Source organism: Amphiprion ocellaris, chromosome 1 (genome assembly GCF_022539595.1).
Source record: "Amphiprion ocellaris isolate individual 3 ecotype Okinawa chromosome 1, ASM2253959v1, whole genome shotgun sequence".
Classification (NCBI taxonomy): Eukaryota; Metazoa; Chordata; class Actinopteri; family Pomacentridae; genus Amphiprion; species Amphiprion ocellaris.
The window spans coordinates 41,805,576-41,819,653 of NC_072766.1; the positions used below are offsets into that span (position 1 = coordinate 41,805,576).

At 36.5% G+C, this 14,078-nt stretch overlaps 1 protein-coding gene across 3 annotated transcripts in view; it reads right to left on the reverse strand.

Annotated features, from left to right (window-relative positions):
• Positions 1-968: 968 nt before the first annotated feature.
• The window catches only part of tspan4a (tetraspanin 4a), a 180,056-nt gene continuing 166,946 nt past the window's right edge, over positions 969-14,078 (reverse strand). For all 3 annotated transcript variants that reach the window (XM_055009581.1, XM_055009576.1, XM_055009575.1), the window contains 2 exons: positions 4,615-4,698; positions 969-1,411 (listed from right to left, as the gene is read on the reverse strand). In XM_055009581.1, coding sequence (XP_054865556.1) covers positions 1,343-1,411; positions 4,615-4,698 — 153 coding nt within the window. In that variant the 3' untranslated portion in view covers positions 969-1,342. The remainder of the gene's footprint in view (positions 1,412-4,614; positions 4,699-14,078) is intronic.

Here is a 14,078-nt window from a genome sequence, read left to right on the forward strand (position 1 = left end):
TTAAAAGAATAAATCACAAAATAAGTCATAAATATACGCTTTTGACTGATGTGCACATTGAAAATACTTGTCCTGTCAGCGTGTTGAATTTTATCATAATTTTAGAAAATTTGTAAAATCTGTACGACGTAAAATAAAAATAAAATATTTTTACAATTTTTTAAAACTTTTTTTTAGGATTTGCATGTAAATTGATATCTTTTTTAAAAAATGATTTTACGTTTTCTACATTACATTTTCATTTTATTTATTTTTATTTTTTATTTTTAAAAATTGTAATACATATCTGAAAAGTACTGATACTTGTAGCTGCTTTAAATACAGTAAAGAAAAAAAAGTGTCATTTTACATTTTTGAGTGATTTAAAGTTAAAAAAAAAACTACAAATTATGGGAAAAGAACAAAAAAACAAGCATTATGGTATCCTTAATATAAATAATTTACATATTTTTAATTTAAAAAGAAGGAAATATCTGTAAAATGCAAAAAAACAAAAAAACAAAACGCATAGTTTTGACCTATTATTTTTTCAGATTTACATGTAAATTATTATTTTTTCTGTGATTTTTCTAGTTATTACCTGTATTTATTTATTTAGTTTCATTGGAAATCCATAAATTAAGAATAAATTTTAAGAAGTAAAAATTATGTTTAAAAAAAACTGTGGAAATGTATGATCTTGGTACTCCTTAATGTACATAATTTACTTAATTGTAATTTAAATAAATAATGGGAAATATCTGTAAAATAACACTTTTTTTCATTTAAATACAAGAAAAGAAAAATAATCTTTGACCTGTTATTATTTTTAGGATTTGCATGTAAATTAATACTTTTTCTGTGATTCTGCTGGTTATCATCTCTATTTTTTATTTCTTTTCTTTTATAAACAGGTCAAATCTGTAAAATCCCAGTGAACAATGAAGATAATAATAGATTTATGTTAAAGTAAAGACAGGACGGCGGCGTAGTCGAGCCGAACATTTAATACACTTCATGGCAGGAGTCATGCACTTGCAGCACTTCACACAGTGCACGTTTCTGGAGCTCATTTTCATAAACACATACAAACCGTAAAATAATTTAAAACACATATTAAAAAAGGTGGGGGAGGTTACACTGAGGCTTTTCTTCTTCTTCTTTTGTTTATACATGTTCATAATACTGGCTGAGAAAAATGTATCACAGAAAAAATTAGCGTTTAAAACATAGAGCAAACCAAAGGAACCCAGGAAGTACACCGAGCCGACACTGTGCTGCTGATAGTTAGCAGGAAAAACGTGATCCAAAGAGTCTGTGAAGGAGGAATCTATTCCAGTCCTGATCCCAGTGAAGGTCGACGCTAAGCGTAGAAGGTTTCCACTTTCACTGCCTGACAGAACATCGTCATGGAGAAGACCAGACCCAGGATCTGTAGAGGAGGAAACAGATCTGAGGTTATCACATGACCTCTAAAGAAATAAAATAAACCAGAACATCGTCATGGAGAAGACCAGAAAGAGAAAGAAAAAAAAAATCTGAATAAAGATGTTTAAGAATCTGTGAAATGACAGTATATTGTTAACAAATTGTAAAAAAAATAAGCAAGAGAGAAAAAGAAAAGAACAAATATATAAATAAAAATGTTTAAAAATCTGTAATATTACATTAAATTTATTTTAAAAATGTAAAAAATAAAATGAAATAAATGAAACAGAGAAAAATATGTAAATAGAAATGCTTAAAAATCTGTAAATTTATAATTGATTAAAAAATTGTAAAAGAAAAAGGCGGAAAAAAGCATCAGATTTGAAAGTTTTTAACCACATTTTGGTGAAACATCAAACTATTGTTTGATTTTTGCCATAATTTATTCCAGTTTAGTGATTAAAACCCCAATAATAAACTAATAACACTAAATTAAATGTATTTTCTCCACTAGCTGTTAAATTTCTCTGTATTTCTTCTTTCCATCCAGAATAAAAACTGCATTTTGTCCTTCTTAATAAAACAGACCTTTAACAAATTGGCCTCCAGAGTGTAGAAACCTTAAAATGTCAGTTTGGTATTTAATGGAGTGTTTAAAAAAATCATTTCCACGCTGGTTTAAAACTGAAAGTCTCCGTGTAAATGCAGTCTGAATGTTTTAAATCACGCTAATGGATTCTAATTCCAGCTTTTTCAACACTAACTGAACATTTGTTGCCCCTGAACCTCCTAATCCACACATTTCTCTGGATTCTCCTTCATTTCTGCTCTATTTTTGAGCTTTTTTTGGTTGGTCCCAGCAGAGCTTCGGCTGGCTCTTGTGGGAAATCCTGATCAAACATTCCCCCGAAGGCTTCCACTCGTCTTCTTCTTCTTCTTCCCCAAACGCAGCTGAGCTGGAGAACAGGGAAACGTTTAGCTGCTGTTTAGACTCTCTGAAGGTGTCGCCAGGCGTCGGTGTTTATTTAAACTCTGAATTTAAGGACAGATTTGGATTTACCACTACAGTTTTCTGCTCTCTGGTTCCTCTTCACGATGCTATAAACATCTAAAAGCCTTTTTCATTCTTCAGATATATTTATTCCCTCCTAAGACGGAGAAAATCTCTGCTGGAGGGCTTTTTAAGAGGCTGGAGGTGTCTGCAGGCTTTTAGCTGAACTCTAAACTGAATTTTCTGGGTGTTTTTTTTAAACTCCTGTCACATTGTTTTTCCTCTATGGAAACAGAATGAAGGAGGAGATGAATCAGAAATTAACTTTGTGAAATACTTAATAGTTAGAATGCCACAAAACACACAAAAAAAAGTCAAATGGCTGTCCAACATGCGGCCCGTGGGCCAAAACCAGTCTCCAGAGGGTCCGATCCGGCCCTCAAAGTGTAAAAATTCCAGAGAAGACATTAACTGCAGATTGTAAATTAGTAAAACTATAAATTTAAAATCATTTCTAGACCTTGACAAGTTGTTTTGATCAGAAAGTAAAATACTAGATTGTTTGTTGTTCTTTTGTCATTTTATGTCTCATTTTTGTAATATTTTGTCTGGTTTTTGTTGTTTTTTTCTGTCAGACTTTTGCGTTTTCTCGTTTTTGTCTCATTTGTGTTTTTCATTTTATTTTTGTCATTTTGTGGTTTGCTTTATTCATTCTTTTGTATATCGTTTGTCTATTTTTTGTCACTTTGTAATTTTTTTGTCTAATTTTTTCTCTTCTGTTTTGTTTAGTGTCGTTTGTTTTGTTTGTCACTTTTGTCATTTTGTGTCTCATTTTTGTAATATTTTGTCTTCTTGTTGTCTTTTTTGTCTTCTTTTGTTGTTTTGATTATACAGTAAAATTTTATGTCACCAGTTCCAGATAGCTGTGACTAAATGTTGTGTTACTTTGTAGACACTCTGTGATCTGGAAGTTGTAATGTGGAAATGATAAACTGGGGTGGAATGTTGCTGAAACTGAATTTATTTTTCTGAAGAAATTTCAGGTTGTTCATGATATTTTGTAAAAAGATAATTCCTTAAATGTATGTTTTTTGCACCAAAACAAAATGTGATATTTTTGCATTTCGCCACCACGACAAAGACGTCAGTGGTGATTAATGACCTCCGACCAGAACTCATGTTATCATGAACCAACTTTGTTGCCCAAAATTTGTTTTTATTTTTAATTGACCTTTATTTAATCAGGTAAAAAATGTTTGAGAGCCAGTTCTCATTTATGTCCACTGTACTAAATATGTGTATTTGATTAATTTATTGATGAACGGGGCTAATTATTTGTTTGGAAATTATCAAAAATGCATCTCTATCCCTTCCACAAAACATGCTTTGTCTTTATGGGAAGTTTAGAAATTCTTTGATTGGATAGTTTAGTAATTTAGCTTAGCTTTCGACAGCTAATTATCTTTGGTCTGTTGGTGTTCCTGTTTAACTGCATTTAACAAGAGGCACCATGACAAAGACTAATGTAACGCTTAATGACCTCTGACCATAGAGGGATTCACTAGGACAGAATATTATTATTTTAAAAATGTATTGTAATTAAATAATTTAGCTTATCTTTGGCGTTCCTAGTAGATTAGCTGCATCTATCAAGGGGCACCATGACAAAGACTTCTGTGGTGATTAATGACCTCCGGTTTGGGATTTACTAGTGCTGATTAGTCTTTCTCTACTGAACCGTATTTAATCATTGAGCTTTTCATTTGTAAAATAAACAAGGTGCTGTTTTTTTTTTTGTTGTTTTTAAAGTTCCACCAGGAGTCTTCACTTTGTCCTTTCCTGCTCAGAAACTGTAGAATTCTCTGTGCTGTATAATGTGAACCGCAGATAGCTGAGATAAATCTGGCTGCGATTAGATCTTCCTCCTGGTTTTTATTTCAAAAAGTGCAGCTAGAATCCATCGTTGGACTGAAAATGAGGGCGGCAGCATCACAGGATTCCCGGCTGACGGATGTTTTCAGCACATTTCTGAATCTGGTCACGTCCGGCTCAGCTGGGAGCAGATGAAGCAGATTTTATGGAGAGTCAAAGCCCTCCATGTGGTTTTAAGTAGAAGCACAAGAGGAAACGCTGAGAGCTTCATGTCAAGGACTTCATTTCACTCCGTTTATTTATCTGGCGTGAGAGGATGTTGAAGCTAATAACGGCAGAATCACCTGAGTGAGAGCTGTGCAGAGAGCGAAGATCCACAGAGCCACCAGGTTCTCATTCAGCCAGTCCTTCACCCGCTCATAGCACGGCTGGAAAACACACAAAAACACACAGAAATAACGACTAACAACTATACAAGTCAACACACACTTAGATATCTACACTGTAAAAACAGAAGGATAAATCAACTCTAAAAGTCAACACGCTTAAATCTTAGATATCTATACTGTAAAAACAACAATAAATCAAATACAAACGTCAACACAACACTTAGATGTAAAAAAAAAAAACAACTTTAAATCTGGCAGTAAATGTGCAGAAAAAACATGATGGAGAAACAGTGACAGTGTGTATATATATATATATATATATATATATATATATATATATATATATATATATATATATATATATATATATATATATATATATATATGATAAGAGAAAATAATATTTAAAAAATATAAAACTGATGTAGCATTTCTGCAACAGTGGGTTTTACAGAGTTAACGATTTCCTACTTCATCAAAAATATACAGACATTTTTATCATCAATAAAAACACAGATTTTTTTTATGTGGACATTATTTATACTTTTGGACATTTTTTTAGAGTTAGCATGGAAAGACAGCCATTATTCAATCCTAAATAAACCTAATTTTTCCTTATTTTTTGTTAATATATTTTGCTCATTTAAACAATTTTAAAACACTGTAAATGAACAAATTACTGTTTCATCCACACTTTTGGCCACTTATTTCTTTAGAATCAACATGTAAATTAATATATTTTTTTCAATGATTGTTGATAATTAAACCAGTCAGATAAAAACCTGTAAAATACCAGCCAATTGTTTTGGACTTTATAGTTAAAACTTATTTAAAAAGGCTTTTTGCTGCACTGGAGGATGTGAGGCTGATTTGCTGCCAGTCTTTTTCTCCTGCGATAAAAACCAAGCCTCTGGGCGACGTCCTCTATCTCCTCTGACCTGAAATTCTCTGAAAACTTTCCAAAAAGCCGTCTGGTATCTCTGCGTCCTCGCCTCCCCTCAGCTACAAACAGCCATAATGTGAAAACAGCAGCAGAGCGACGTTCAGACACGAGGACGGCTGAATTTTTCATGTCCGACGCTGCTCGGATGCAGTTTTTTGTCACTTTCTGCACCTCTAGTATGTTTCAGAATCTACTTTGAAACGGTAAAAGCCCGCCAGGAGAACAGAAAGGTAATTATTACTAATAGAAGGACCAGAAACGCCCTGCAGGGTCAGCGGCGTACGCCAGTAATGAAACGGAAATGAATTATCAAAGCGGGAGAGTGGCTTTCCAGGAGCACTTGAAAGCTGACATTAGAAGTGATGGTGGAATTATTCGCCTCCAGGGCCTCCGCTTTACAGATATGTGTGTGTTTGATGATGTCGGAGAAGTCTGACATGCTGTAGTAAAGAGGAAGAAGCGCTATCATAACAGACCTCGACGCTGTTCTAATTAAATTATTCATTCCTGCAGACGCGCTTCCTGATTGTGCTGCTGCTACTTGTTTTCTGCTTTTTTAAAATCTCCTCGTGCATCAAGAAGCTGAGTCAGAGCCAGAAAAACCAAACACAAGCTGCTCTGCATCTCGCTGCTGCTCCAAACACCAAAAAATGTTCAGTTTTTCTGCCTCAGAGCAAATATTTCTGGGCTGGATCGATACAGAGAGTCACGCAGGAGGCCAGAATTTCAGCTTTATTTATCACACGGCTGCATAGGAAATGCTTTTATTGTTTTATGTGCAACAAAACATCAGTAGAGCTGCTGCTAGATTTCACTTTAAAACTCTGAACATTTCCACTAACAGTCCTGTGAAGTAAACTAAACAACACGAACCAGACAAAAAACAAGAAAAATGAGACAAAAAAATTACAAAAATTATATAAAAATGACAGACAAAACGATGAAAGCAAGACACAAAATGACAAAAATGAAACACAAAAAATGATAAAAACAAGGCACAAATGACAAAAATGAGACACAAAATGATAAAAGTGAGACAAAAAAAATTGACAAAGTGACAAAAATGAGACAATGCAAAAAATGAAACAAAAATGAAAAATGAGACACAAAATGACAAAAATGAGGCAAAAAACAACAAAAATGACAAAAATGAGGCACAAAATGATTAAAATAAGATATAAAATGACAAAAATGAGACACAACACAATAAAAGCGGGACCCAAAATGTCAAAAATTTGACAAAAAATGACAAAAATGAGACAAAAATTGGCCAGAATTTCAGTTTTATTTATCAAACGGCTTCATCTGAACTCCTTTTTACTGTTTTCTGTTCACTAAACATCAGTGAACCTGCTGCTTATCTGATCTTAAAGCAGCTCTGATCAATATTTCATAAAACCAAACCGTGTTACAGCTTTAAACCAGAGTGAGGTGAGGTTAAAGCTCAGATCGGTTCAGATTCTCAGCTCATTTTTACCACCGTCTGGTTCAGTTAACATCTGTAGCCTTGAACACAGCTGAGCTTTTAGCAGCTAAAGAACAAATATTCCCCTCAGGAGGAGAAAACAGCAAAATAAAGCAGCAAATACAAAACTAATGTAGAGAAAAGGTCCTTTAAATGAACAATAGACGACATTTTAGGAGGAAAAACATCCTGATAGAAACTGAAACCAGATCAGTTTTAATGCTGCCACCACCGTGCTTCACATCATGATGCTGCCACCACCGTGCTTCACATCATGATGCTGCCACCACCATGCTTCACATCATGATGCTGCCACCACCGTGCTTCACATCATGATGCTGCCACCTCCATGCTTCACATCATGATGCTGCCACCACCATGCTTCACATCATGATGCTGCCACCTCCATGCTTCACATCATGATGCTGCCACCTCCATGCTTCACATCATGATGCTGCCACCACCGTGCTTCACATCATGATGCTGCCACCTCCATGCTTCACATCATGATGCTGCCACCTCCATGCTTCACATCATGATGCTGCCACCTCCATGCTTCACATCATGATGCTGCCACCACCGTGCTTCACATCATGATGCTGCCACCTCCATGCTTCACATCATGATGCTGCCACCACCATGCTTCACATCATGATGCTGCCACCACCATGCTTCACATCATGATGCCGCCACCACCATGCTTCACATCATGATGCTGCCACCACCATGTTTCACTTCATGATGCTGCCACCACCGTGCTTCACTTCATGATGCCGCCACCTCCATGCTTCACATCATGATGCTGCCACCACCGTGCTTCACATCATGATGCTGCCACCACCATGCTTCACATCATGATGCTGCCACCTCCATGCTTCACATCATGATGCTGCCACCTCCATGCTTCACATCATGATGCTGCCACCTCCATGCTTCACATCATGATGCTGCCACCACCATGCTTCACATCATGATGCCGCCACCACCATGCTTCACATCATGATGCTGCCACCACCATGTTTCACTTCATGATGCTGCCACCACCGTGCTTCACTTCATGATGCCGCCACCTCCATGCTTCACATCATGATGCTGCCACCACCGTGCTTCACATCATGATGCTGCCACCACCATGCTTCACATCATGATGCTGCCACCTCCATGCTTCACATCATGATGCTGCCACCTCCATGCTTCACATCATGATGCTGCCACCTCCATGCTTCACATCATGATGCTGCCACCACCGTGCTTCACATCATGATGCTGCCACCTCCATGCTTCACATCATGATGCTGCCACCACCATGCTTCACATCATGATGCTGCCACCACCATGCTTCACATCATGATGCCGCCACCACCATGCTTCACATCATGATGCTGCCACCACCATGTTTCACTTCATGATGCTGCCACCACCATGCTTCACTTCATGATGCCGCCACCTCCATGCTTCACATCATGATGCTGCCACCACCGTGCTTCACATCATGATGCTGCCACCTCCATGCTTCACATCATGATGCTGCCACCTCCATGCTTCACATCATGATGCTGCCACCTCCATGCTTCACATCATGATGCTGCCACCACCGTGCTTCACATCATGATGCTGCCACCTCCATGCTTCACATCATGATGCTGCCACCACCATGCTTCACATCATGATGCTGCCACCACCATGCTTCACATCATGATGCCGCCACCACCATGCTTCACATCATGATGCTGCCACCACCATGTTTCACTTCATGATGCTGCCACCACCATGCTTCACATCATGATGCCGCCACCACCATGTTTCACATCATGATGCCGCCACCACCATGCTTCACATCATGATGCTGCCACCACCATGCTTCACATCATGATGCCGCCACCACCATGCTTCACATCATGATGCTGCCACCACCATGTTTCACTTCATGATGCTGCCACCACCATGCTTCACTTCATGATGCCGCCACCACCATGCTTCACTTCATGATGCTGCCACCACCATGCTTCACTTCATGATGATGCCACCACCATGTTTCACATCATGATGCTACCACCACCATGCATCACATCATGATGCTGCCACCACCATGCTTCACTTCATGATGCTGCCACCTCCATGCTTCACATCATGATGCTGCCACCACCATGCTTCACATCATGATGCTGCCACCACCATGCTTCACTTCATGATGCTGCCACCACCATGCTTCATTAAATAAAGTTATTGTAGAAATCATCTGATTCTAACAGAGGTTTCATTTTTGACAGTAAACTTGCTCTAAATGTTCAGTAAATTAAATAAACCTTCAGTAACTCCAGTGTCGACCTGCAAAGGGCAGATGTTCGATTCGATGCTGCCAGGATTAAACTTCATCTTTTAACAGGAATCTTTCAATCCACTCGTTCTGCAGCTTTGTTTCCTCCACTGAGGTGCTAAAAGGCCAAACTGTGGTCAACCTGCAGCACTTTTCAATCTCAAAAATGAAACACGTAACCTTTTAAAATGTCTTTTCCATCACTTCCCCTGCAGCAGGAGCACCAGAAGCTCTGTCAGAATCATGTATATTCACCTGCCTCGCCCTGACGACAAACTAATCTGCTCTGTTTCTGTGTTCTGATGAATGTTTGTGGATTCAGAGTCTGTCGAGAAGCTCTCTGTTCAAGAAACAACTGCAGTCACTTCCTGCATGAAACATCTCCTCTCATAGGAGCTGCATATCTTATTTCTGTTCAGCTCTGATACCCGTGCTGCCGGTAACGTCCAGTTTAATCCTGCAAACGCTTATTTACTGAAAACCGAGTCAAAGAGGCGACTCAAGTTCACCGTCGGCTTTATGCTCCTAAAGTGTCTCGAGGATTCAGCCTTTCTTTTCTCGGTAAATATTCTCGGTGTCCCTGAACTCGCCGTAAATACGTTTTCTCAGTGAAAACATGACAAACCTCTTTCTGCTCTCATTGATGGCCAACAGAAACAGGCTCCAAGTGACAGATGCAAATGAAGGCGACGTGAATATTCAGGTCTGAAGTGTTTGAAGAGCAGCTGTGGACAGAAAAACGATCCGATTCTGTGTTTACCTCAAGAAAACCGAAGGAGTCGACTTTATTTAGACCTCAAATTCATTCATATTCCTGCGAAGAATGTTTGGTTTAGTCAGTTTGGTGAGTTTTCCTTCTGCTGACGTGAAGTTCTACTGTTTTTTTCTGCAAATTAATGAAAGTCTCACATGTTTCTTTCGTTTTTTCAGCTCAAAACACCATAAAGATGATTCATTTCTCCATGAAATTAAACTCCTGGTTTTGTTGTAATCAGGTTGTTTTAGTGTCTGTAGCTTTAAATGTAGCTGAGTTGCTACTGGTCCCGCCCCTTTCAGGAAGAAGACTCCCTCTAAAGCAATGATTGATGGTGCAAAAACCTTTTCTCTCTGAGGTTAATTTCACATTAAATCTATGTAAATTCTCGGCTCAGTCATTGTTTTTAACTCGTGGTTTTGTTCTAAATGGGTTGTTTTATTGTCTGTAGCTTTAAATGTAGCTGAGCTGCTTCTGGCCCCGCCCCCTTCAGGAAGAAAACTCTCCATCTCTGATTGACAATGAGGAGAAAAACTGCTTCTAACTTTCTCTCTAAACATAGTTTTACGTGAAATCTGTGTGAATTCTCAGCTCAGCTGTTTTGAACTCCTGTTTTTTGGACACAATTTGAAGAATTTTAGACAATTTTTCATGTAATTTTGGGCGAGTTTGGGTGCATGAAGATGCTTGTGTTCGGTCTTGCAGCTAGTATTCAAGTCATTTTTGACAGTTTCAACAGTTTTCTGGCATTTTGGACATATTTTGAATCATTTTGGACTATTTTACCCGCATTTTAGTTTCATTTTAGACCAGTTTTGCATAGCTGTGTACAATTTTCACGTCATTTTAGTCAATTTTGAGTGCATGAAGACTCTTGTGTTCACTCTTACAGCCAACAGCAGAACATTTGGTGAGTTTTGTTCGTGATTCAGACATTTTAGAGTTTTCAAGTCAATCTGGACAATCTTTGGACACATTTTGAGTCATTTCAGATTAATTTTCAAGTAATTTTGGACAATTTGTAAGACTTTTTGTTATTTTGAACAAACGTTAACCTTTTTTTTAAAAAACACATTTTAGTTAATTTTGGACCAGTTTCAAGTCATTTTGGCCAAGTTTGAGTGCATGAAGACTTCTGGGTTTACAGTTGCAGCTAGTTTTCGAGTCATTTTAGACAAATTTTGAATCTTTTTTGACACATTTCAATTATTTTGGACAAGTTTTGAGTCATTGTAGATGTATTTCAAGCTGTTTTAAATGCATTTGAATTAATTTTGGACCAGCTTTAAGTCCTACTGCATAATTTTAAAGTCATTCTGGAGAATTTCGACAATTTGCTTCCATTTTGGACATATTTTATTTTGTTATTTTGTTTTTTGGATTATTCTATCCACATTTTAGTTCATTTTAGATCAGTTTTGAGTCATTGTGAACAATTTTCAAGTCATTTCAGTCTTGTTTTAGTGCATGAAAACTCGTGTTCACTCTTACAGCAGAACATTTGATGAGTTCTGTTCGTGGTTCAGACATTTAAGTGTTTAGCAGCAGCAGTTGTAGAAGGTAAATAAACCTGGTGGACTGAGAGGCTCATTCTGATTGGTTCACCTGGAAGCAGTTCAGTAAAATCCTTTCTGGCTTGTAAAGCTGAGAGTCTGTTTAGCTGTGGAAAGCCTTGAGAAATGGCAGAACTGAATGCCGTTGTATCTGAACAGCTTTTATTTTACACCTCTGAGTTTATAAAAACCACAGAACACAGTAAAGATGGATTTTCACCTCGTGGGACCTTTAAAACAAAAGATGTGCTGACATTAAAACTGGATTCTCACAGTAATTCTTCCTTCAGCCATTTAAAGATCCTGTTGTAGTGAATTTTACTAGTAAGGGACTCATAAATACAGACAGTTTGTAGTAATGTTACATCAGTTTTTGAATCATTTTGGAAGGCTGAGTCCCTTTGGACACAATATGAGTCATTTTAAAGAAGTTTTCAGTAACTGTGGAGCATTTTTTAGAGAAACTAGATGTGTTTCCACAAATGCTTCAACAGCATGTGTTTAGCCACATCCAGCAGGGTTCTAGTAAGTAATTTTTTGTAGATAATTCCCATTTTGTCGCTCCACTGCAGCTCAGAGAGGGAGTTTTGAAGATAAAATTCCATCAACACCTGATTTGCTGCTGAGGCCTCGTATTTAACCTCAGATAAACTTTGCATTTCATCCCACGTCCCTCTGTGTGTGTTTTAGGAGGAGGAAAAGTGATTATTTTAATACTAAATGCTAACTGTGAGTCCACATTTTGGGGCGTAAATGATTAATAAGAACAAACATGTTTGGACTGAGTCCAGCTCTGAGCGGCTGCAGTTTAATCCTCACATTGTTTTTGCTGCTTTCATGTCAACAGAAAAACTGCAGATAATCCCATTAAACAGCAGCTTTTCTTCATGTCGGGTTTATTCTCTGTAAAGGTCGGTCAGGTCAAAGCCTGATTGTGTTTTTGATGCTTTAGTAGTTTAAATAAACACAACTTCAGCCAGTTTCAGTCGACCAAAAGTGATCAGAATCTGAAATGGTTTTGATCTCAAAGCAGAAATTTCTGACATTACAGCTGCTGCCATTCAAAGTCCAGTAGAAAAATACAAGCATGAAATATAAAAATGTAAGCGTAACATATAAGAATATAACTAATAAGTAGCTATATAACTAATACTTTAAAGTTTGTCTCATTTTTGTCATTTTTTGGTCTTATATTTTGTCATTTTGTGTCTTATTTTTGTCTTTTTGTCTCATTTTTATCTAATTTATTGTTTTGTGTCTCATTTTGTCTAATTTGTCATTTTGTGTCTCATTTCTGTCTCATTTTATCTAATTTATTGTTTTGTGTCTCATTTTTTAAACTTTTTTTGTCGAATATTTGCCTAATTTATCATTTTGTGTCTCATTTTTGTCATTTTTTGTCTCATTTTATCTACTTTATTGTTTTATGTCTCATTTTTGTCATTTTTTGTCTCATTTTTATCTAACTTGTCATTTTGTCTCATTTTTGTCATCTTTGTCCTATTTTTTCATTTTGTCTCTCATTTTTGTCAACTGTCTCATTTTCATCTAATTTATTGTTTTGTCTCATTTTTTAAACATTTTTTTGTCGAATATTTGCCTAATTTGTAATTTTGTCTCATTTTTGTCCTGTTTTTTTCATTTTGTGTCTCATTTTTGTCATTTTTTTGTCTCATTTTATCTACTTTATTGTTTTATGTCTCATTTTTGCCATTTGTTGGTCTTATTTTTGTCTAATTTGTCATTTTGTGTCTCTCATTTTTGTCCAGTTTTTTTCATTTTGTGTCTCATTTTTGCCATTTGTTGGTCTCATTTTTATATAATTTGTTGTTTTATATATCATTTTTGTCATTTTTTTGTATCATTTTTATATAATTTGTCATTTTGTGTCTCATTTCTGTCATTTTTTGGTCTTATTTTTGTCTAATTTGTCATTTTATGTCTCATTTCTTTCTTATTTTTATCTAATTTATTGTTTTGTGTCTCATATTTTTCATTTTGTGTCTCATTTCTGTTGTTTTGTTTCATTTTTTAAACAAAAATCATCTTTATTCTTAAGACTGTTACACCTTTAGTGCATTTATACTGATCTGGTGTCAGTTTCTACCAGAACTCAGATGTGTTTTTCCTCCTAAATGTCATGGTTCTATCTGCTGGACTGATGAAGTTCTGAGGTTTAGAAATGTTTAAAAAAATCCATTAAAAAGTGATAAATCTGGACCTGAAACTCTGGAAATATTCACAGTATGAAGGCAGAACTCTGATCATTAAACAGATAAAGAATCAGCTGCAAAACTCTCAGTGATTTCATATAAACATCTCCTACGTTTGCTGGATCCTCTGAGGTCTAAACATCTCCTTCCTTCACTGAACATGAAACCGTCTGA